This window comes from Orbicella faveolata, unplaced genomic scaffold (assembly GCF_042242905.1).
Source record: "Orbicella faveolata isolate gen_17 unplaced genomic scaffold, um_ofav_v1 contig_47, whole genome shotgun sequence".
NCBI lineage: Eukaryota > Metazoa > Cnidaria > Anthozoa > Scleractinia > Merulinidae > Orbicella > Orbicella faveolata.
Genome location: NW_028301577.1, coordinates 25,129,525 through 25,149,981, shown reverse-complemented (window position 1 = coordinate 25,149,981; position 20,457 = coordinate 25,129,525). Strand labels below are relative to the sequence as shown.

Here is a 20,457-nt window from a genome sequence, read left to right as displayed (position 1 = left end):
CTTCTGACATTAACAAGGAACTTGGTGATTTTATCTTCAGCTGATGAACAGCTTGAAGATGGCACAAAGGGATCTTTAGAGGAATGCAAAGGAGAAACAGGAGCCTCAAGTTCAACTGATGGTGGTAATAACAGTATAGCGGAGTCTACTGAGCAGGATGGGGCAGATAAGGCTGAAGTAGATGCAGAGAGTGCAGGTAAAACTATATCCCAGAATGGTACAGATGGCAAGGAGGACACTGTGAAAGACAACACAAGTGAAGTGACTGCTGACAGCATTCCTGTTGTTGGTGATGAGGATTCTGATAAGGTACAGCTTTGAAGTAAAGCAAAGTTCACTGTGGTTTTAGAGTGTAAAGATTTATTTCAAAAGTTTATTTTATTATCTATCTTTTACCTATCTCATCCTGTTAAGTGATGTACTCAGTAGGTAATGTGTTGTGTGTGCAAGTTGTTAACTCCAACCACACCTTGGATAAACTAAATAGAAGGCCGAAAAAGGTCTTGAAAGTGTCAAATAGCTACTAGACAAAAGTGTAAAACGTTTTGGGGCTAGCTCTCCTTCAATTCAACATACTGAAGAAGGGTTAAACCTGAAAAGTCTAGTTTATGCTAACTATTTGACACTTTCAAGAGCTTCTTCAACCTTTTATGTCATCAGATTAGTTGTCTCTTATTTTACATCTCTTGAATTTGTTACTTAACACTACTGGTAGTACTCAAAAACACTATTTTCAGAGTTTATATGGGAGCCCAGAATGCAAAGTAGAATTTTCTCAGAAGTGTCTGTTGTTAACAAAAATGTCGCTACCAAGGGACCTGAAATATTTGTTTGTTTTTTTTAACATTGCTTTTTGTTGGCACTTTTGAGATACAATACATGCATTGTTCCAAAGTGACATGGCTTGTGTAATACCAGTGTGGGAGGCATATGCTGAGATCTTTATTTTTCTATTTGTTTATTTGTTTGTTTGACTGTTTGCTTGTTAGGCTGAAGAACCAAGCAAGCTTGAGCAAATCAACACTGACAATCCTTCAGGTACTGTTAAATGAAACTAAAAAGCTCTAAAACTGGGAATTTTTATGCAGGGGTGTCATGAGTTTCCATCTGCTGGGAAAATCACTATCTACTTCGTGATCTCAGACAGCTACTCTCCTTGCCGTTAATCTGTTGATTCTTAAGCAAAAAGATACATGTAGCAATGTCAGTCACTTACATGAGCCCCAACAATAATGTTGTCTACTTTAAAGTGTCACAATCTTGTTATGGTATCTATTCCATGATCATTAAGAACTTACAGACCATAGAACAAAGTTTTACTACATTTTTACTGCATAAACTGTTGTGAGTATAGCAATACCTTGTGTGTCATAATTGCATTTATATAACAATTCATGTCAGTGTGAATAAAGAAATTTCATCGGCAGTTTTTGTTTCAAAAAATCATTCCCACTTCCTCTCCACCATTTGAACATTAGTAGTGAAGTTGTTGTCTTAAATAACATTATTATGTTCTCTGCAAGCCTCAAACATGTCTTTCTCTTGTCATTAGATCAAACCATTCTAGCAAATGGTGACATGAGTGAAAGTAGTCCAGAAAAGCCAAACATCAATGGACTTCCACAGTATGACCTCCAGGTACCCTCAACACCAACAGAAACATCGTCACCTATGTCTGATGAGCTAGGAGATACTCACAGTGAATCAGGAACTGAAGCAGAAGGAAGTGCGTCATCAACTTCTGTCAACAGTCAAGGAGGAGGAGCTGTCAAGTTTTCTCACATCACGCAGAAAGATGCATTTCTAGTGTTTAGATCCTTGTGTAAACTTTCCATGAAGCCACTGTCTGATGCGCCACTGGATCCTAAGTGAGTGACTCTTTTGACCTAGGAACTGTATGTGGTCTTCTTTCAACTTCATCTCAAACTTCTTCTTCTTTTTTTTTTTTTTTGTAAACCTCTTGTTCCATTTCAGGTCCCATGAGTTAAGATCGAAGATTCTGTCTCTGGAATTGATGCTTTCTTGTCTTCAGAATGCAGGACCAGTTTTCTGTACTCATGAGATGTTTGTAACAGCCATTAAACAATATCTTTGTGTTGCATTGTCAAAGAATGGTGTTTCCTCTGTTCCTGCTGTGTTTGAATTATCATTGGCTATCTTCCTTACATTGCTGTCATCATTCAAAACTCATCTCAAGATGCAGATTGAGGTAGACCATTTTGATGTGAAGTTCTGCTCTTTCTTGTTTTTTTGGAAGAAAAACATATCATGATTATTTTAATCCATCTGTCCATTTATTCATTCCTTCATCCATGGGTTCATTTGTTTACTGTCCGTGTCTGTCCATCTGTCTCTGTCTGTTTCTGTCTATCAGTCAGTCTGTCAGTCTGTCTGTCTGTCTGTCAGGCTGTCAGTCAGTCTGTCTGTCTGTCTGTCTGTCTGTCTGTTTGTCTGTTAGCCTGTCTGTCTGTTTGTCTGTCTACAGGTCTGTTTTTCTGTCAAAAATCTTTTCCAATCTTGTTAGCAATATTTGAACCATCTCTCTGGTAGGTGTTCTTTAAAGAGATCTTTCTTAACATCTTGGAGACCTCAACCAGTTCATTTCAACACAAATGGATGGTGATGCAGGCGCTGACGAGAATATGTTCAGGTACGAGATAAAATATTCTGATAATGATATGTCCAAAATGCCAGGTAATTTGTGTAATTCATTTTAATCTTTCTTTCAGATGCCCAGTGTGTTGTTGATATTTACCTCAACTACGACTGTGACCTGTCACTGTCCAACATCTTTGAACGACTAACAAGTGACTTGGCCAAGATAGCTCAAGGAAGACAAGCAATAGTGCTAGCTGCAACTCCAGTAAGTTCTTGTACTTTGATATTAATAGGTTGGTGTTCAGTTGTTTGAGTAAAGTGAAAATTAATTGCTTGAAAAAACTCTTGGAGAACAAGAATCACAAAGGAACGCTTCAAGATACCAAAGGCTCCTAAAGGAGCCACCCCTCATGAAAAAGGCAATGATCAACAACAACAATGTGCTTTCCATTTGTTATAAGTTTATTCAGTGACATCTTAAGAAGTTTTGTATGGATATTAATTAGGCCTTAGAGAACTCCAACCTTAGATGTTTCTGTCGATGAGGCGCACCCCCAATTTTTGACTTGAATTTTTAGAAAAAAGGTGCAGCTTATACATGGACTTTTATGGTATCTTGCTTAGAGGCTATTTAGTGCTGGTACATTACACTGGCAAGCATGAAAAGAAAAGTGGATTGGAGAGTGTTTTTCACACTAGTCAAATTAATTAGGCATGATAGGGAGATTCTGTGTTCTTAAACAGTAAGTCTTTAGTGAGCTGTGTGCTTTCATCTTTAGGTGCAAGAGAAGAGTATGCGTCTTAAAGGTCTGGAGTGTTTAGTGTCCATACTAAAGTGCATGGTGGAGTGGAGCAGAGAGCTTTATTTAAACCCTCACTCCCATGTGGCTAGCTCCTCAGGTTGGTGCTTAATTGTTTTTCATTGTTATACTTCTTCCAAGTGTCTGTTCAGTTCTATGTTAAATTGCATACAGAGACAGTTGTTCATCAGGTTTCTATTTAACCTGCTAATGTTGCAGATACACCAACACCAGGTGTAAAGAGGAAAGGCAGTATGAGTGAAGCAGATGCTGAGGAGGCAGGAGATCATATCAATTTGCCAGAAGATCGTATCAGTCTCGGTTCAGAGCTCAAGTCATTTGGTGGAAGTCAGGGCTCGTTGAATTCTACATCAACAGCGTCAACTGTGGCACCAGACAACCCTGAGCAGTTTGAGTCCCTGAAACAGATGAAAGGATTGATGGAGCAGGGAATTGAAAAGTAAAGTGCTTCTGACTTTATTGTAATGGCATTAGATGCTGCCTGATATGACTGAGTTGATAGCTGTACTTCGAGAGTGTAGCCAATGAAACACTTGATGAAAAAATTGTAGCTTCATCATAACAACAGTGGTAACAGAGCTACATGTAATGGGCTGGGTGAGATCCAGCCATTGTTTATGACATCCATAATTCTAATAGCCCGAGGCTTCTGACAGAATTGACTGAACAGAGCGCAGTCAAACCTTCACAAATGAACCAGGACTGTCACCTGTTGCCTTGATCTTCACATGTTGTATCTATAACAAAATTGTTACACTGTGGGTAAATTGTATCATTCAATGATGACACACAAGCTCACCAGGAACATCAAAGGCCCATTAAGCATGTTCAGCTGTGACGGGCATTACAGGAGGTACATGTATTACAAGGTGTGGTCCGTAATGACAACCCTTGGGACCTCTCAAAAGCCGACCCTTTGTCATGGTCACAGACACTACATTTGTATCCTCCCATCAATTGAAACCTCTCCTACATGTAAGTGGATACATATTCTGGTCCTAAAGGTATCTGCTCCCGGAAGGCTTGACTGTACATGTTAAACACATATCTGTCTGGAAGTCAGTAAGAAAATTAATAAAAACATTTAAATCACAGCAACAAAAAGACGGAATGTTAATAACTCTTCTATGTATTTCCATGTGGGTTTATACATTTACCCTTTGCCCTTTCCCATAGTGGACAATATGTTCAGTTCTGTATCCTTTATAGAAGTAACATTACTATGAATTTATTTTTCCTCATCAGATTTAACAAGAGTCCAAAGAAAGGAATAAAGTACCTTCAAGATAATGGCCTCCTGGGACCTGAACCAGATGATGTTGCTGAGTTTTTACACACAGATGAAAGACTAGACAAAGTATGTTTTCTTTTGTAGGAGAATTTTTGCCTTTATGCACACCACTGCAGGAAATGGAGCAAAACTTGAAGAATGTATTGATAATTAAACTGATTTGTTTCAGACACAAGTTGGAGAGCTGATTGGAGACCATGACCTGTATGTATTGAAGCCTTTACTATTGGTCGCATTGCTTTGTTTATCTTGATAATCAGTTCTTATTTTCTTAGTAGCACTTCATTTCATCTTTGGCAGAGGTTGAGTACTGATTATTAGCCAGATGACCTTGCCTAATCCTGCTTCTGCCTTTCTTTGTCATCTGCTCATGCCAGGATTTAAGCCAGGATTTTAAAAGTGGATTTCCAAAATTTGCTATAGAGTCTGCTCAAATGATCAATTTATAGAGCAACATGTGAAACATGAAACAATTTTCTTGTGAAAGTGAGCGTCCACAGGATGCCTGGACACCCATCTGGCTAAAAGCCTGGCTCATATATATGTAATTGACTGAATTTTCATGATGAAGGCAAAACTGAACTTGCTCACTTGTTCGGTTGGTCAGTCTCTTGGTCAATTCCTATAAACATTTTTGTTTCTGAGCTGTGCTTAAAGCTTGCAAATTTATTTTTTGTTCAGGTTCAGTAGAGAGGTGATGTATAGCTACATCGACAAATTCAACTTTACGGACATGGACTTTGTGTCAGCCTTGCGCTTGTTTTTAAACAACTTCCGACTTCCAGGAGAAGCTCAGAAAATTGATCGGCTCATGGAGAAGTTTGCCAGCAGATATCTTGAAACTAACCCCACGTAAGAGCCCTTGATACATGCACATTTAGTGTCATAATAAGCTTTGTTATCTTTTGCAAGTCTGCTGGGGAGTAGAGGGTAAGAGAAGATTGACAGCAGTTCTTTAAACAGGAAGTTGAGGGCATAATGTGTAGAGTAGCAGAGTAGCTATAGTTGATTTTGACTCGTCCTCCACTTGCTTCTTGTGAGACAATTTTAAGTTGTGGGTGATGATTTTTCCTAGTTAAGAGATGACTGGGGATGAGTCTGCAGTTGTTTGGGGTATAACTCTCGAGCTTACATGTAAACTGCTGGATTTCAATCTCATTGAACTTGCAGTCATCTTTGTCACAAGAACTGTCCACTGGCCTTCAATTGTATCCTCTATATAGGGGGTAATTTTCAGTCCAGTCCAGTCTACAGAGTGGTAACAAATCAGTGAAAACAATATCCCACATGTGAGGATATCATTTTTGTCCCTTAACTGCACTAGAATTTGTTGGTGTATGATTGAAATGTTTTTGGATCTTCTTTGGAAGTCTTCAGCAATCTATGAAAATCTTCAGAAATTTTTTGGAAGTTTTCTGAAAATGTTCGGAAAAGTTTGTCTGGCCTTTGGACACTTTTGGGGAATCTTTGGAAATCTTCAGAAAGTGGTCGGAAATCTTTGGAAAATTGCAAAAAACGTCATATGAATGTGTTACGAGAATTTTATGTAACAAAAAGAAAATTATGTGGTTACTTAGAGATATGAAATTTCTCTTTTCATGTTGAAAAGTATTTTACTCGTTTGCTGCGCTTACTCATGAAATATTTTTCAACAGTTAAAGAGAAATTTTGTGTCTCTGTGCAGTCATGTAATATTCTCTATGCAATAGGTGTTTTTAAATTCTAATCTGTCTGTTGAAAATGCTTATTGCTATGCATATATGCTGACAGATCAGTCCCTTTGTACAACATAGTTAATATCACTTGTAGATTGTATTACTAACGTGAAACTTCATTTGTTCAATTCCAGTAACACAGTTTTTGCCAGTGCAGATGCAGCTTATGTTTTAGCATTCTCCATCATAATGTTAACAACAGACTTGCACAACTCTCAGGTGAATGTTTCTGCTGCATATGCTGTTCTCTACTATCGTTAGATTACATCATGAAAAGCAACTTCATTTTATCAGATGATATTGTCCCTGATTAGCACACAATTGCTAGATATGGCTTTTTTTGCTCTGCAGGTAAAAAGAAAAATAACCAAGGAACAGTACATCACAATGAACAAAGGAATCAACGACAGCAAAGATTTACCACAAGAGTATCTGGAGTCTATTTATGATGAAATATCGCAGAATGGGATTAAGATGAGAAATGCACCCAAAACAGCTAACAGATACAGCACTATCTGTAAGTAACATCCAACTATGATTATTTCCTTCTCAATAAAATAAGTACATGTAATCAAGAAACAACCATTTTGTGACAAAATTGGAAAATGGTTAACGAGAATAACCGGACACACATCCGACCCACTTAAAATCACTTCAAACAGAATAGCAGAAGACTCGCTTATCAACTCCAAGAACGAATAAAACTGTTTTCAAATTCCACTTGCGATGGTCACGATTGCCGCACACTCCCACAGAGAAAGGACATCTCGTGTTGACTCGCATGAAGATAGAGAACACGTGGGCTATTTTAAAGGTTTTTTTCATTAATAAATTGACATTTTTATTAATATGGCGGAAGATTCACGAGATTGGAACAACGAAATAAATTTCCAGCTACCGCGGTTTACAGTTTTTATATATTAATTTTTCATTTTGAAGTGATTTTAAGTGCGTCGGTGGTTGATAAAAAGACGTGATGTCTTGTTCTTGTTGTTGTTCTAACACATTCCTGGTATCGGCAATTCAAATTTCCCATTGGAACAAGGTGGTTTTTGCAGAATGATGTTCCCTTGAGAAAATACATTATTGTTGTTTGTCTTACTGGCGCACCTTTCTTCCTTGTTTAGACCTTCAGAATGAAAAACAAAGAAGACTTCTTTACTACCAAGAAATGGAACAAATGGCTCAAACAGCAAAGACATTGATTGAAGGAGTGAGTCAGATTCAAACCACATTCACATCTGCTACTCATGTGGAGCACATCAGACCAATGTTTAAGGTATGGGAAGTCTTTAGTTGAATAGAGCAATTCTCCTAACTTATTTTGATCCACTTCATTTCATTTGAGTTCTAGGAACTTAATGGCACATTTAATATGACTTCAGGGAGTTGCAGTGGCCTCATAGTTAGTACGCTCATCTCTGGATCAAGTGGTCCGGGTTTGAGGCCTGGCTGGGGACACTGTGTTGTGTTTTTGGGCAAGTCACTTCACTCTCACAGTGCTTCTCTCCACCCAGGTGTATAAATGGGTACCGGTGAATTTAATGCTGTTGGGGGGGGGGGGGGTGACCCTGCGATGGACTAGCATGCCATCCAGGGGGGAGTAACAACAACAACAACTTTATTTGTACTCAGCTAGAAATTAGACGAACAAATATAAGTTAAAGTAAAAAGAGTACATGACGCGCCAATCTTGTCAGAGTAGAAATACTTGGCTTGTATGCAAACTTTACCTTACATTAACTTGTTGTTTGGTATAATTTCCTACCCAGGTTACATGGAGTCCATTTCTGGCAGCATTTAGTGTGAACTTACAGCACTGTGATGATCAGCAAGTGGCCTCACTGTGTTTGGATGGCATACGATGTGCAATCAGAATCGGATGCATATTTGGGATGCAGGTATAGACGGTTACGTGAAACAATTGTGAAACAATTGGCGCGGCTCAAGGTTTCTGAACGTTTCTCCAACAAGACTTGGAGGTAGCGTGGCCGAGTGTTAAGGCCACCGGACTTGAAATCGCGGGTTTAATTCCCGCTCTGGCCACTTAGGCCTCGCCTACACCACGCCTGGGGAATATAAAAACGGAGTTTTCACTCTGAAAACGCATCAAATGTTTTCCGTCCACATTATGCTCTAGGGATATGACAACGCAACAGTCACCGGTTATTTTGGATTCATGGTCGAGGAAAACTTGGGTAGGGAAATCGCAATATTATTGTTACTCCATTGTTTCCGAAAAGCTCCGTTTCCAAAATGTTTTCCGACCACACTAAGACGCAAAGCCGGCGTTTTCAAATTCCTCGGGTTTGAAGAGGGGACGGGGCGATCTTGGCAGACCCTAGTTCAACTTCACGGTCATGCTTGTAAATAGCTAACTGGTCTGCCTCGCCCTGCCTCCCTTAAGCGCATTATTTTTAATAGTTGATATATTTCTTTATTCTCAGTTTAAGTTGCATGCCTGTGAACTACATGTAGCTTGGTGTAGCTAAGCGCATTGACCACTATGAACCACAACATTTGAACATTTTTTTTGAAGACACGTACTGTGTAATAAGTTTTATAGTGCTTTGTTTCATGGCTTAGATCACACGTTCATCTTTTCTTACAGCTTGAGCGTGACAGCTTTGTCCAGGCTCTTTCTCGGTTCACGCTCTTGACAGCAACAGCAGGATTACACGAAATAAAGACAAAGAACATTGACACAATCAAGACACTTATAACTGTAGCACAGACAGATGGTAACTATCTTGGCAGGGCGTGGCATGAGGTAATGTAAATTATACTTAGAATTATGTTCCAAATTCTGTTTGACTTTATTTTGTTAATATACACACATTTCTATAAGAATGTTATATTGCTCTTCCTGCCGAGGCTGAGTATTCTTATATTTCTGCCGATTTTAGGCTGAAAATATCTTTGTGAATATTCTTAGATTATAGCGTATGACGTATCTGTTTTCGAATGTATTTGATGTCTGGATGGTGTTAAAGTAATTTTGGAGTCAGGCTAAAGGCATTGAAACCTGATATCACGCACATAGCTTCTCGCAGAAATGATATCAGCATTGAACATACGGCTAGTGCTGTTGCTTTTTGGCTACACTAGTTTTGCCGTTTAGAGAAAGGAAGATTTCTATACGGTTTAGTTAAAAACATATAATTGTATTGTATTTACAAATTTTCAACGTACAAAATTATGTTAATTTAAAAATATCAGCTTCGGGTTTATTCTTAAACTGAAATATTCTTAAAATTTCGCAATTTTCATCCTCCATGTTCTTATAGAATGTATTCTTATAAAAAAGAGTGTACTCTAACACTTGAAATAAACAGTGTTTCAAGATTGTTACGAATATTGATATATGTTGATAGATTAAATATGTAAGTAATCAAAGAAATAATTTAGATTGTTCGCTCTCTGTAAGTACGAAGTTATTCATTCATTCATTTATTTTTTTGTGTCGTTTGTTCTTGTTGTCTTCTTTTTCTTGTCTAGTTTTCTTTTTTGTCACTTGTAGTATAACGTAAGCTACTAATGTTAACTTAACAGCCGTTTATTAATTTTTAGCCTATGTTTTTTTTTCACAAATTGATGTTAGCATGAATGAAAATAAAAAATGTGAAGGAAAAAAAAACTTTAAGATACTAAACTGTATTCACTAGCGTATGTTTCTAAAACGTAGAAAGTATTAAACGTACCACAATTTTCTTACATGTCACGGTCAAGTGACTGCCAGTTGTACATAACTTCCTCGGAGAGTTCTAGAAGGTTAGTAGACAATTTTCGTAAAAAAGATTGACAAGGAAGATTTAAAGTACACAGCTGAGGCTTCCACAAGAAAACTGCCTTGAGTCAAGCCATAAGATAAGACTTCAACCTTGATTTTATCACGAGATTGATCATTGATCTTGACATTTACTGAATGCTACATCTGTGCAGATACTCAAGTGTATATCTCAGCTTGAGCTAGCCCAGCTTATTGGAACAGGCGTCAAGAGTATGGGTCCCGCAGGAGTGGTGGGGCAAGGCATTTCCACCCCAGTATCCATGGGCACCACCGGTCTAGTACCCTCCCATGGTGAGTGTAACCTTTACAATATACTGATCAACTAACAAAGTGTTTGACAGGAGTCTGTTGGTTTCTCAGTTAGTCGAAAAGCAAGCAATGAAATGAAACAACCGTACAAATAGTGAGCGACTTTGACTCCTCGGCGTTCAAGAGTAGCAGACATAATTTGGTATCAGGGGTTGGCCAAAAACTTTCTCAGGGTGGGCAAGTGTAGGCTCGATTACCAGCCGCTGTTCGGGAAAGGAGCCTGCTCTCCTCCTCCGAAGGGAAGGAACGAAGACCAGACTCGAGAAATTCTAGGGCAAGTGAAGTTCGTGTAACAAAACACAAAATTTCCTTTTGGATTAAGTATCACTCTTTTCGGAGACGTTTCAAAGTAAGTTTTAATATGTTTGTAATTCCTTAATTTCATTCCATGTTTTATCGTTTTTTTCCCTCAGATCCCAAGAAAATTCAATATATTCAAGAAACAGTTGGTGAAACGAGTTCTCAGAGTGTTGTGGTTGCCGTGGACAGGTGAACATACATACATACAAACAAAAAACTTTATTTTATAGGCTAGCATCTCCGAGAAAATTAAATCCCATATGCGCAGAGATCTTTAAACCAAGTTAATTTTGTGAAGCATTTTTTTAATTTGTTTCTTTTCTTCTGATTGTTTTTCAGAATATTTACGGGATCCACTAAACTGGATGGAGATGCAATTGGTATGTATTTGAGGCCCGCATAGACCGTTACTAATCGAATCAAGTCACGTTTCGGATTACGCATCTCGCGTGACAGTCCCCAACGTGTGTCTTAAAGACATGGTTCTTGGTTACTTGTGGGTAAAACTTGAGATTTCTAAATCTCAAGAGACTGTGAAGCTTCAGATCTTTTTTGGTGTTTGTATTTTATGGAAGGTGCACATCTCTTCTAAGATATCATTTAGAGCGGTTTTCAACTGAGTGTCATAAAACCAAATCTAAAGTGATCACAAAAATTTTCAAATGTTGTTGTTTGTAGTGGTTAATGCGCTTAGCTTCACCTAGCTAGTTCACAGGCACTAATACAGAAGGAAACAAATATATCAAGTGAACATAATTGGCTTTACAAATCCAATCTGGCGGAAGCCAGACTAGTTGGCTATATGCGAGCATGACTGAGGAGTTGAACTAGGGTCTACTGAGAAACAACCCCACCTCAGTAGCCAGAATGGGACTTGAACCGGCGACTTCCGAATTTCAAATCTGGCGCCCAAAACACTCGGCCACGCTGCCTGCCTGTCACTCTGATCTGACCAATCACAAAGGATACGGACAATTCAATGAACCAATCAAAACCGGGAGTGAATACATGTAGCTGACGTGAAGCGCGGGAAAACGTGTTTTAACGAGTCACGATTAGTTTTTGTTTTCCTTCTGATTGGATGAAAAAGTGGCGCGAATTTTCTGAGCCAATCCTGTAGCGAAGTAGCCGATCACTTTTTGACACTCAAGAGAAAACTGCTCATCTGCAGCAAATGATTAATCAAATTTTTCTTACAAGTGTATGTGTTTACTCTCAACAGTGGACTTTGTTCAAGCTCTAGGAGCGATCTCATCAGATGAACTCGCGAACCCTACACACCCTCGAATGTTCAGTTTACAGAAAATAGTCGAAATATCTTATTACAACATGAACCGGATCAGGCTGGAGTGGTCCAGAATATGGGCTGTGCTAGGAGACCACTTTAACAAGGTACAATCTTCGTCAACTTTTGGTTGTCACAATTTGTTTTAGACAGGATTCCGTACTTTTTTTTTAAGTTAAGTTTTTAGTGGAGCTCCATATGGTGTTACGAGTCTTGGGTCACATGGTTTTATTAAACCCGAGGGATTTTTGCCGAATAAACAATAATTAATAGAGTTGATTATTGAAAGCTGCATTCACAGCATGGGCCTTGCTTAAAGGAGTTCAGTTACGGTATTTTGGGTTATTTTCGCCTGGTACAAAATTACCTTTAAATTGAAGGAAACCTGAAAATAGTAGTTTACTCAGATGGAAAAACACCAAAGAGATACTAATAAGCCTTTAAGGAGCAAGTGGAGAAAATTAATACGGATAACAAAACGACAACTTGAAAAATTTAGGCTAAACTTTTCAAGATGCGCGACCCGTGACGTAACTCCTTAATAGACAGAGCTTCTTTACTGTCTGCTTCTAGAAGTCAAAGGCATCGTTAGAGCAGGAGAGGTATAGTTAAGGGGCTGAGCAGATCTGAATTTCCAACATTTAACCTTCATATTGTTCTGTTACAGTGTGGTTGTAATCCCAATGAAGATGTGGCGTTTTTCTGTGTGGATTCCTTGCGTCAACTCGCCATGAAGTTCTTGGAGAAAGGCGAGCTACCTAACTTCCGCTTCCAGAAAGATTTCCTCCGACCCTTTGAATATATAGTCAAGAAGAATAGGTAAGTCGCGTTAAATCGGAATCTGAATACATTCCTTCAGATTTGCTAAAATATTTTCTAATCATAAATTGTTTTCTTTTCAAGTCTCTCGTTGATTAAAAGTGTCTTCTTATTTTTTTGCATCAATCACAGGTCAGCTACTATTCGTGACATGGTAGTCCGCTGTGTAGCACAAATGGTACATTCGCAGGCTCATAACATCAAGTCCGGCTGGAAAAACGTGTTCTCAGTGTTCCATTTAGCTGCTTCTGACGAGGACGAAGGGATAGTGGAACTCGCCTTTCAAACTACTGGTACACTGTTGTAATGTGATGAAATGCTATTCGCTGAAACAGAGAATACAGTTAAAATCAGCCTTCCTATCGTTGTCTCTTATTTGTGGAGTAATGTTCAACAAAAACGGTCCATTCTATTTAGATTTCTTTGAACTACCCTCTTAAAATCACTCTTAAACTCTGTGACAGTGCCCAAATGGTCAATAGACAGATTTGGCGGGATGCGGGATGGGACGAAACATAGAGGCGGGATGCGGGATGGCAGAAATTCTATTGTGGGATGCTGGATAAAAATGTTTCGGCAGGAGCGGGATTTGCCCATTTTGAGGCGGGATGCGGATAGTTGTGAAATTGACGGCGGGATGCGGGATGAAAATCAGAAAATTACAGGTAACGAACGTTACGCAAAAAACTGCTTGTATAACCAGGTGGGATCGGGATAAACATTTTGGATCAGTGGGGCGTGATGGCGGAATGTAGCCAAATGTAGTGGCAGGATGCGGGATTGAAAAAAGTCACTGTCTATGTTGGACCCTCAATCAATACATGTCCCGTTCCTTTCAGCTACCATATTCGAGAAATACTTTTCGGCTACGATTGATTCATTCCAAGACGCTGTCAAGTGTTTGTCAGAGTTCGCGTGCAACGCTTCATTTCCTGACACCAGCATGGAGGCCATAAGACTCATCAGGAACTGTGCTAAGCATGTCTACGAGAACCCTGAGGTAAGAACTCTCACCATCTTGCATGTCTGGGCTTTTAAAATCACTTCATGCACGCACATCGACCAGGTTGTGATGACTCAATATGTTAGTCACGCTCATAGCACGCCACCGTGACAACTCACAGTCACGTGCTCCTTTCAGGCAGCTGCAGTTGTCATTACGATCGAGGTCATTTCATAAGAAAGTCTGTCGGTCTGTCTGCCAGCTCTTAATGATGTGCAAAGCACTCGAAGATGATTTCCAGTCCGTACTACGCATTGTGGAATGTTTGTTTACGTTTGTCTTTTGAATCATGTGAGATGTCACAAAATGTAACATTTTGTAATAACTTACATGAAGCAAGTTCAAAGTTTCACGTCAACCGCCATTATCGACGCGAAGCTTTATGCTTTGTTCCTTCTGACATCACTTATGAAACAACTTCGTAGCTGTAAAGATCAAAGGAACTGTTGGAAAAAGAATTTAAAATGTCTCAAAGATATGGTAAGCGGTTCGTAACGAATAACGTCAATTCACATTCCATCGAGTGAGACTCACAGTCATTGGGGTGCTGAGACTGCGCAGTAGGTGCTTGAAATCATCTTTAATCCGGACAAAACACAGCCTCGACTGTAGGATTTTTGACACGGAAGTGAGGTAACACATACGTGCTTTTGTTGCAGATGTTCAAGGAGCATAGTAGCGAGGATGGTGGAGTTCCAGAGGCCGACAAGGTCTGGGTCAAAGGCTGGTTCCCAGTTCTCTTTGAGTTGTCGTGTATTATCAACAGGTGTAAGCTGGATGTTAGAACAAGGTATGTTGAACTTTGACCCTACCAAATATGTCTTTTGGCTTTCGATTTTTGGAAGTCTTGTTCACGATAGCTCCCGACACATGTCTGGCGTGCGTCAAATAGCACAATAATCTAATGGGTTTGTAACTTTATTTGTTATGTTTTCTTTCAGAGGATTAACCGTGATGTTTGAAATCATGAAGAGTTATGGGCACACGTTTCAGCAGCACTGGTGGAGAGATGTGTTCAGAGTAGTGTTTAGGATTTTTGACAACATGAAATTACCAGACCAACAAGTCGACTGGTCAGAGGTAAACAATAAGCACTTAATGACTAGCCCCAAGGGAAACAGATGAGTTATTTTAGAATTGTTGGAATTACTGTAAATAATGTAGTTAAATTTTAGTCTCTTTTTTATTGTAAATATCAAATTTAGGTTTTTAAATTTTATAATTTATTTTATTTATTTTATGTGTCCCCTATTAGTAGAGGGTTTTTTTTTATCCTCGGCTAGAATGTATTTGACACATTAATAAAGTTATTGTTGTTGTTGTTGTTGTTGTTTCCCCAAGACCTACAATGGGAACACTGAGGGTCGAGGGGAAACAAAACTCGCTTTTTCCCAAGGGGCCGGTCATGAAATGTTTTGAAATAGAACAAACTGAGAAAAAAATATTTGCTTGATGCCGGCTGGCACACAAATTTGCCGCGGTTTCTAGGTGCACAACCTGATGACGTCCAAGTCGAAAGTTCAAGTCATTGTTTCCCCAGCGAGTTAGTGAGTTTTGACCCCTGACATGTGACATGTTCTCCTCCAATCGAAAAACATATTGGAGTTGGGAGGTATAACAAAGGAATTTGTAGTCATTAGGCTACGTTTTTGAGCTTTCATTACTGCTGTTACAGACTGCATCTGAATCATCGCAAGTTCATAGAATCAAAGATTTGCTGTTGTTCGGGTATAACCAGCTGATACAAACGGTCAGTGTAAAACGCAGACTGCGGACTGCAGACCGGGGATAAAATGAACGCTGAGGGTAAAATGCAGACTGCAGACGGTAGACTTTTTAACTCAATCGTGTTACCATTAACCATTTCCATCATCGAGAGCTAACCGTAAGCAGGCTAACCGGAGCATTATTTAGGCTAAACTGAGTGACATTCAGGTTAACCGGAGTGCGGACTTACACTGCGATTAGCTTGAATAACCATGTCTAAGGTCAGCATTCGATAATGAAAACAACACGCTGCTTATCTGTATCTGACATTTTGCGTTTATCTGGTCAGGGAAATTCTATTTTTACCAGGGCAAGTCAGGGAATTTTATAAACTGACATCTGTGGCAATCACGAATGTGTTTAGTTAGCCTCTGAACAGGCTCCGGCTGAAAGGCTTTGACCACGGCTGGAAAGACCGAGAGGGACTAGTTGAGAGTGAAGTGGCCGAGGGGGAATAGGGTGGGGGCTGGGGCGTTTTTCTTTCCCTCCTCTCTTTTCTGTCTTCTTTCTTCTCCCTTTCTGTTCGCCCCATTCTCGACTGGAGAGCCTGTTCACAGGCTAGAGTTTAGTTGATGTGTTACTTCTGATAATGGGTTGGTTAGTTTTCTGATTATCGAGTTTTCTTTCTTATTCCTTGTAGAAGTCAGAGTGGATGACGACAACATGTAATCACGCGCTGTACGCGGTGGTTGATGTTTTCACACAGTACTTTGAAGTGTTGTCTGATGTCCTGCTAGAAGACATGTTCTCTCATTTGTTGTGGTGTGTTCAGCAAGGTATGTTTCCTCTGCTTATTTCTCACTAAATTTTGCAGTCATTTTTCATATGACTGTGTTGTAGTGGCAATCACATTTGCACAGTTAGTTGCTGAGAGCACAAGTCATTGTACAATTATGACGTGTAACAAAATAGTTGTAACTGGTGACAACTGCGCGTAAGGTCGCGTTCGACTGACTTGTATCTGATTGGCTGAGAGCACTGCAGCTTTACTGTGTTTGGTTAGATGGCAGCACAGAAGTTCTTTGAACCTCAAAATAGGCCATTTCCGAGTTACCCTGCGCCTCTGTTTCAAAACGAGTCTGTGCAAAACCTTTCATATGAAAATGCGTTTGATTGGCATGAAAATGAACCTCTAGGCGGAACGCATTTTCATATGAATGGTTTCACACGAAGACAAGTTTTGACACAGGCAAAAGCCAACTCGGAAAGGAAAGGAAAAGAAAAGAAGAAAAAGAAAGTTTTATTTAAACACGGTCACTTTGCTCAAAATTATAATACATTGCACTTTTGTTCTTCCCAAAAGGAGTCCTCTGAAAAGTGTGCTTTGTGGTAGAACTCTGTTTGAAGTACATGTTAGTTTAATCTGTTCCGAAGTAAAGCACAACAACATGAGACATCACTTCGGAGTCCAACGTTTTTATCTTCCATCTTATTTCGTTCCACAGATAACGAGCAGCTCGCGAGGTCTGGTACCAACTGCCTGGAGAACCTGGTGGTTTCTAACGGTTCTCAGTTCTCCTCCGATATGTGGCAAAGGGCGTGTCGTTGCATCCGGGACATATTCACGTCGACCGTGCCCAGTGAGCTTCTAACATGGCGACCGGAAGTGCATACTATGGGTTTACCCACCCCAGAATCCACACCCGCTCACAGCCCTACACTGACTCCTGCCCAGGGACACTCGTTCGACAATGTAAGTTGTAAGACACACTCAGCGTGCAAAGGAAATTGCAAAATTGCAAATTAAGTTTCTCACAGTAATGAGTACGAGGCGGTAATTGTGACAGGATATTTCTAGTGTACGAACACAGCCACCTCGTACTGTTTCGGGCCGTTTTTGGATGCTAGAAGCGGCTGACAGTGTTGTAATTCTCTTCTTCTTTTGATTCGGTGGCAGAAATCCGTTGATATGGAAGTGAGGCCGGAACATGACATTGTTCCTCGTCTGGAGGAAGGTTTGTTCATAATTAGCGCTTGTCATATCACAGTACGGCCCTGCTCATGGAGTCCCTTATAAGATATGGGTTATTGACCAGGCCTGAGGTCGAGATGGCTGGATATTGGCCAAGTTCTGGTTTTGCATGCTTATGGACCGAGACGGAGTAGAGGTCCATAAACAGGCAAAAAAAAAAAAAACAAGGCCAATATCCAGCCATCTTGACCGAACAAGCTTGAACGATAAAGGCTTTATGATATGGTATAAAGAACAATTTTTTTTTCTTGCGGGACATAGCGCGTAATCCCGAGCGGGCAAGATAGCGCCATCTTGTCCACTCGGGCAGCCAATCACATCGCAGGATTTGGTTCATCTTGCCAGCTCTGTGAGCTAGCCAAACATATTGCAATCTGATTTGTGTATTGCCAGGCTGGCTGAGCTGACCCGTTCCGGAAAAAGCCGTCTAGCCCAGCAAATGTCAACAACTTATTTAGCACGCACAATTCGAACATTCACAACTTCACAACTTTTAGCAAAATATTTGTCAAAAAAAGGTGAACTAAACGCGCTTTGATGACGGCACTTTTCCTTTGCTATCCAGTGATTGCATACATTTGGTAGAAGTTCAGATTGGTTTGACATCAGCGGTCTTAAATGACTGGCTCAATGTTTAATTGCTTATACAGTGCTTTGCCCTTGAACAAAAGGTTACTCGAAAAACTCCATCCTTTCTGCGGACACCAAAAATAAAGACGGACTAAAAAGTCTACTTAACTTGTGTTTTTCTTTTGTCTGTAGACGGAGATGAATGGGGAATGGATACATTGAGAGAGGGAAAACACGCCGACACCGCTGAGGATGCACTGCAGGCTCAGGAGTCAGAAAGTACCAGTAAAAACATACTTTCTGTGGTTCAAGTGAAATCCACAGAAGGATTGCCTCACCACTGTAAGTACTGTTGACTTGTGCAGCCCCCCACAGTGAGTAATGTAAACTTACACGCATGACCACTGTTGGTACTGTTAGGTAGAGCACCCTTCAACAGTCAGTGCCGCTGACCTGCGCGCCCCACCATAGTGAGTACTGCTAACTTGCAGACGCTACCATTGTGGATACTGCTAGCATACGCACCCGACCACTGTGGGTAGTGTTAACTTGTGCACCCCACCACTATCAGTACTTGTAAACTGTGCACGCTTCAATCGAGAGTATTGCTAGCTTGTGCTCGAGAATTTCTATCGCAACCGTTTTGTGTTTTGTCACGCAACACTCGTCATCTGTTTCCAAGTCAGGTAAAGCCTGTATACGAGCCAAGTCACCCATCAGGCCGGAGCTTATCGCGGTTTCTGTAGCATGAAGCGACTAGGAGTATTTCTACTCCCCCCTGGATGGGATGCTAGTCCATCGCAGGGTTACCTCCCAGCATTAAATTCGCCAGTACCCATTTATACACCTGGATGGAGAGAGGCACTGTGAGAGTAAAGTCTGTTGCCCAAGAACACAACACAATTTCCCCGGCCAGGGCTCGAACCCGGACCGCTCGATCTGGAGACGGGCGCACTGACCATGAGGCCACCGCGCAATTAAAGAGCGTTATATTAATTTGAGTTGCGGGTGATGATATTTATTTCACGTTAATGTTTCAGACGATACTCCAGAGGAACTATTTACTTCTCTGTTGATTCGCTGTGTTGTCCAACTCGAGCTTATCCAGACTATTGACAACATTGTGTTTTTTCCGGCTACAAGTCGACGAGAAGACGCCGAGAATCTGGCTTTAGCTCAGGTATGAAAAGTCATCTGTTTTGGGACAAGCGCTTCATAAAATTTTCTTGTTGATAATGTCATTCAACCGCGAATGATTACAGCGTTCATTGTTATGCCTCAAACTAGCTTGCGAAGAAGTAACAAACTTTGACGATTCTGTTTTGTGACCCAGCAAACCCTGTGCAATCTTCTGTGTTCACTGTTTACGTGAGAAAAGCAGGTTCAGTTTCAGAGCTGGGGTAGTCTGTTCAACTATCGAAGTCAAACAAAAACCCAAACAAATAATTACTCACCATACTGCATGAAGAGTTGCGTAAATCACTTTATTGCATCTTTCAGTTACTGCTGTGATTGGTCAATTAAGCGGACCGTACTCTACTGTACATCTCGCTAAAACTTTAAGCTGTTTTTGTGTCCAAAATGTCTCTTAATTTATCGCCAAGTTTTCTTTTGACTTGAAATGTACGAGCGGATCCTCGCTTCCCCATTCGATGCATGTCCCGCAGGGTGTCCCGCGCGCGACGCCTTTGGGCCATAAATGGAATGGCAGAAAACTTGGTCCGTAACTTACAGTACGGCCCTCGGATTCGTGAGTAAGAGGTATGAATTTCATTGATGTCCTGTGCTTTGGTTGCAGTCTGGGGATAAGTCCCGTGGCCGCCTGGATAGTTCACTGAGTGAGTCAGCTGTAGGTGCAGGGATGTATCCGTTTCTCAGCTCCTCACAGCTTCTCCTCTTCGTTGGCTGTTTAGAGGAATCCCATCAGTTCGCCAAGTCATTCAATGCTAATAACGAGCAGAGAACGTTCCTCATGAAAGCGGGTGAGTTGGCAATAGGCCATGTCCGAGTTTGTTTCAAAACGGGCGCTCGTGCAAAACCTTTCGCAGGAAAATGAGTTTGATTTCCATGAAAATGAACCTGTGGGGAGAACAAATTTCCATATGGTTGGTTTCGCTCGGAGACTCGTTTTGACAGAGACTCAAAAGTGGCCTAATCAGAGTTCCTACGAGTTCCTACTTTTTTTCTTTCTACTTGCATTATCACTGATCAAACTAC

The 20,457-nt window shown here is 40.4% G+C and overlaps 1 protein-coding gene across 1 annotated transcript in view; it reads left to right on the top strand.

Moving 5' to 3' along the window:
• Positions 1-20,457, top strand: part of LOC110052065 (brefeldin A-inhibited guanine nucleotide-exchange protein 1-like) — a 30,911-nt gene that overhangs the window by 6,360 nt on the left and 4,094 nt on the right. Inside the window, exons 7-37 of the mRNA XM_089280113.1 lie at positions 41-309; positions 990-1,038; positions 1,553-1,868; positions 1,975-2,209; positions 2,551-2,650; positions 2,730-2,863; positions 3,378-3,498; positions 3,618-3,858; positions 4,665-4,776; positions 4,880-4,914; positions 5,392-5,562; positions 6,560-6,644; positions 6,777-6,942; positions 7,553-7,704; positions 8,198-8,326; positions 9,037-9,195; positions 10,368-10,506; positions 10,938-11,013; positions 11,164-11,204; positions 12,047-12,216; positions 12,777-12,928; positions 13,061-13,221; positions 13,768-13,928; positions 14,591-14,721; positions 14,873-15,011; positions 16,339-16,474; positions 17,144-17,391; positions 17,596-17,653; positions 18,433-18,582; positions 19,281-19,420; positions 20,039-20,222. Coding sequence (XP_089136239.1) covers positions 41-309; positions 990-1,038; positions 1,553-1,868; positions 1,975-2,209; positions 2,551-2,650; positions 2,730-2,863; positions 3,378-3,498; positions 3,618-3,858; positions 4,665-4,776; positions 4,880-4,914; positions 5,392-5,562; positions 6,560-6,644; positions 6,777-6,942; positions 7,553-7,704; positions 8,198-8,326; positions 9,037-9,195; positions 10,368-10,506; positions 10,938-11,013; positions 11,164-11,204; positions 12,047-12,216; positions 12,777-12,928; positions 13,061-13,221; positions 13,768-13,928; positions 14,591-14,721; positions 14,873-15,011; positions 16,339-16,474; positions 17,144-17,391; positions 17,596-17,653; positions 18,433-18,582; positions 19,281-19,420; positions 20,039-20,222 — 4,560 coding nt within the window. The remainder of the gene's footprint in view (positions 1-40; positions 310-989; positions 1,039-1,552; positions 1,869-1,974; positions 2,210-2,550; positions 2,651-2,729; positions 2,864-3,377; positions 3,499-3,617; positions 3,859-4,664; positions 4,777-4,879; positions 4,915-5,391; positions 5,563-6,559; positions 6,645-6,776; positions 6,943-7,552; positions 7,705-8,197; positions 8,327-9,036; positions 9,196-10,367; positions 10,507-10,937; positions 11,014-11,163; positions 11,205-12,046; positions 12,217-12,776; positions 12,929-13,060; positions 13,222-13,767; positions 13,929-14,590; positions 14,722-14,872; positions 15,012-16,338; positions 16,475-17,143; positions 17,392-17,595; positions 17,654-18,432; positions 18,583-19,280; positions 19,421-20,038; positions 20,223-20,457) is intronic.